This window comes from Haplochromis burtoni, unplaced genomic scaffold (genome assembly GCF_018398535.1).
Source record: "Haplochromis burtoni strain Fernald_Lab_line unplaced genomic scaffold, NCSU_Asbu1 Contig_82, whole genome shotgun sequence".
NCBI classification, from domain to species: Eukaryota; Metazoa; Chordata; class Actinopteri; order Cichliformes; family Cichlidae; genus Haplochromis; species Haplochromis burtoni.
Genome location: NW_024582443.1, coordinates 2,232,946 through 2,236,012, shown reverse-complemented (window position 1 = coordinate 2,236,012; position 3,067 = coordinate 2,232,946). Strand labels below are relative to the sequence as shown.

General features: G+C 39.9%; 1 protein-coding gene across 1 annotated transcript in view; it reads left to right on the top strand.

The window, feature by feature from the left end:
• Positions 1-293: 293 nt before the first annotated feature.
• LOC106633260 (transmembrane protein 272) overlaps positions 294-3,067 on the top strand; it is a 5,699-nt gene continuing 2,925 nt past the window's right edge. The window contains exons 1-4 of the mRNA XM_014334705.2: positions 294-835; positions 1,053-1,106; positions 1,197-1,247; positions 1,383-1,547. Coding sequence (XP_014190191.1) covers positions 697-835; positions 1,053-1,106; positions 1,197-1,247; positions 1,383-1,547 — 409 coding nt within the window. The 5' untranslated portion in view covers positions 294-696. The remainder of the gene's footprint in view (positions 836-1,052; positions 1,107-1,196; positions 1,248-1,382; positions 1,548-3,067) is intronic.

The following is a 3,067-nucleotide window of genomic DNA, read 5'->3' as shown; positions in this document are numbered from 1 at the left end:
AGTTGTAAAAAGCATGATAATATATTAAGTAATCCAAAGTATCCAGAATACGTTACTGTCATCAAGTAACTTAATCTATGTTACAAAATACATTTTGGGGCATGTATTCTGTAATCTGTAGTGGAATACATAGTAAAAGTAACCTTCCCAACACTGGTTACCTGCTCTCATTTACTGTTTTAGCTGTTTGGTGGGTGTTGAAATAGTTTTGTAAGCTTTAACCTGAGATCCTGGCTTTTCTGGCAAAATACATTTATATTTAAAAATTGATCAGGATTTAATAAAAAGTAACCTTCCCAACACTGCACGGGAATAGCTCACAGGTGATGTGGCACCATCATAGCAGGTTGATGCACCCTAAGTGAGGCTCTACATATTTGATCACTGCAGTGGTGAGGAGGAGAGGAGCAAGGAAACTGACAGAATATAATCCAGACCAAGAAATGAATGATGAGGAGGAATTCAATGATGAAAAGGAGCTGAGGCTGCTGTCAGATTTAAGCCAAAGAATGGGAATTTCTCCCCAAATGAGAATCATGTTAGGCTTTTAGCTGAAAATGTCATCAGGAAGGACCACAGGATGTACAAAATGAGCTGTACCCTGGACTGTTGACATCAAATCCTGCTTTAATCAGTTCCCAACTGATTATCTGAGTAAATGGCCCATGAATCCTCATCGCAAATGCTCTCAGTGCAATGAGACCCTGTAACAGGAAGTTCAGACAACAACAGCACATTCATGTATGCCCACAACACTTCGAGACATGTTGTGAACACGTTGCCAAGACTCGCCACGACGTTCTTTTCTCGCCCTTAAAAGAAGACATGCAGGCAGGTACGGCTACAACAAACGATTTAAACTAACACACTTTTTATTGCTGTCATATAATACATCTGTTTTATTATTTGTTAACAACATGAAACACACAAAAAGTTTAGATCTTTCTTTTTCCACATTAGATTTTTACCTTGCTGTGTGGGCATGTATCATTTCTCTTATTCAGACAGTTAAAGACATCTTGAGCTTGTCTCACAGCTTTCTTTGTCTCTAGTCATGATGCCAGAGAGCGATAGATCTCAACACACTTGCATACCTCGAATCATAAGTAAGAAAGTGATTTTGAACAGTTTTGCACACATCTGCAGCTGCTGCATGATGTCATTTGTAACTGAAACTATATCGTGTCTTCCTTCAGGGTGTGTCTCTGTCATTTTCTTCATCATGTTTATTGTTCAGGCGATAGTTGGTAAGTGTGAGTGGCTCAATATTCAGACTGAATTCATTTAGATTCAGTTTGTGTGTTGGAAATTAAATTTGAAAAATCAAATAACAAGAACTATGCAACAACAGTCATCTTCATTTACATACTTGTGCTTTGTAGGATGCGTGTACATTTATGACTGTCCAAGGGCGCCCTCCATTCCTGTCTTTATGGTTATTTGTGGATTCATACCTGTCTTCTGGGGACTGAGCCATTGCAAGAGCAGGTGCAGTATTTTCTGCAACTGTCTGTTCCTCATCTTCTGTTTTGCCTGGTTTATCTTCGGTAAGTATCATGTTTCTGGATTATTTGACTCAGCATTTTGAATTTCTTGAGGTTTAGTAATTATTATGTATCATGTTTATGGTTTAAGGTTCTTTAGTTAGCTGTGAGTTTATTCTGTTTTGAGTTTCTGTATTTTCTGTCTAGTTTCTTGTCTGTTAGGTTCCTCTTGTCTCTCCTCTGTGTTGCCAGTATGTGTCTGTTGTGTCATCTGTGTTCAACTCTGTCTCCTTCCATGTCGCTCGCCTCCTCATTTCCTGGGTCTCAGTCATGCCTTTGCATTTTGTCTCCCCTTGGCTTACATATTCCCTCCTTGTGTGTCACTCCTTGTCTCCCCTCTTTGTGTTCATTTGTATTCATTTATGTTCTCCCTGTTCTTCCCTGTCCCTCACTCGCGCTCTTTCTTTCTCCCTTGACTATTTCCGTTTTCCCTCTTTGTGTCGCCTTCCTTTGTGTCTCCAGTCAATCCTGTACTCTTGTGCATTCCTCCCTCTCAGCCATGCGTCTTGCGACGTGCTCAGTGTGTTCAGTTTTGCTTCCCTCTGTGTCAATATGTCTGTCCCAGCTGTGTTCCCATGTGTGTCCACTGCCCTCACCACCGCTGTGTGCATTTAGTGTGTGAGTTTTCTTTCATTTTTTGTTGGGTGGTCTGTTAACCACATATCATGTTCCAGGTATTCGTGGCTCTAGTCCAGGTTTTCATGCCTAGTTTTTGTTTACCCAGTTTAGGTTATTGTTTAGTTTCACCTTGGTTTGCTCTCGCCTTTTGTTTTGAACTGTTTCACCAGCCTTATTAAACAGCTCGCTTTCTGTTTAAATCGAGTTTTGTTCCATGCTTCTGCTTTTGGATCCACACCTCTAACTCCACAGTTTGTAGCGTCAGATTGTGGCAGTAAGCTTAATGTTATGTTCAGCTTCTTAACAGTGAAGGTTGTTTTTTGAATAGACAGCCTGCACAGCAGTACATACCCGACATTTGAATATTTCTCAAAGACCAAGACAAGCTTCTCATGACAAAAATTAGACCAAAAACAAAACTTAAAGTAAAGTAATTTTTGAAAAATGATACAATTATTGCCCGTGCTTGCTGAAAATGCAAGCCTGTCAATTCAGCCTCCAGACTGCTCTTAATGCTCAGTTTATGACTTTTTCTACTGTTGGCTCTGTACAGCTCTGGCTGTGAGCACAAACATGCCACCTACTGTTCAAACTGTCAGTTTATGAGAGGTAGCCAATCAGAAGAAAGTTGGCTTAAAGGAAGAGGAGCCAAACACATACATATGACCTTGTATTCTACTTATTTGTTTTTATTATTTGTATTAATTAATTTTTTTCCTGGACCTCATTGTCTGTTATGTGATATCTGCTTTGAATGTAACAGTGCTTGTGTTGGGTCTTTAAAGAGTATAGGTTGCATGAGTTTGACCATGTGAGTAGGTAGTGTTTGTAAGCTGTGAACAAATTGCCCTTTTGGGATTCCATCCATCCATCCATCCATCTTCATCCGCTTATCCGAGGTCGGG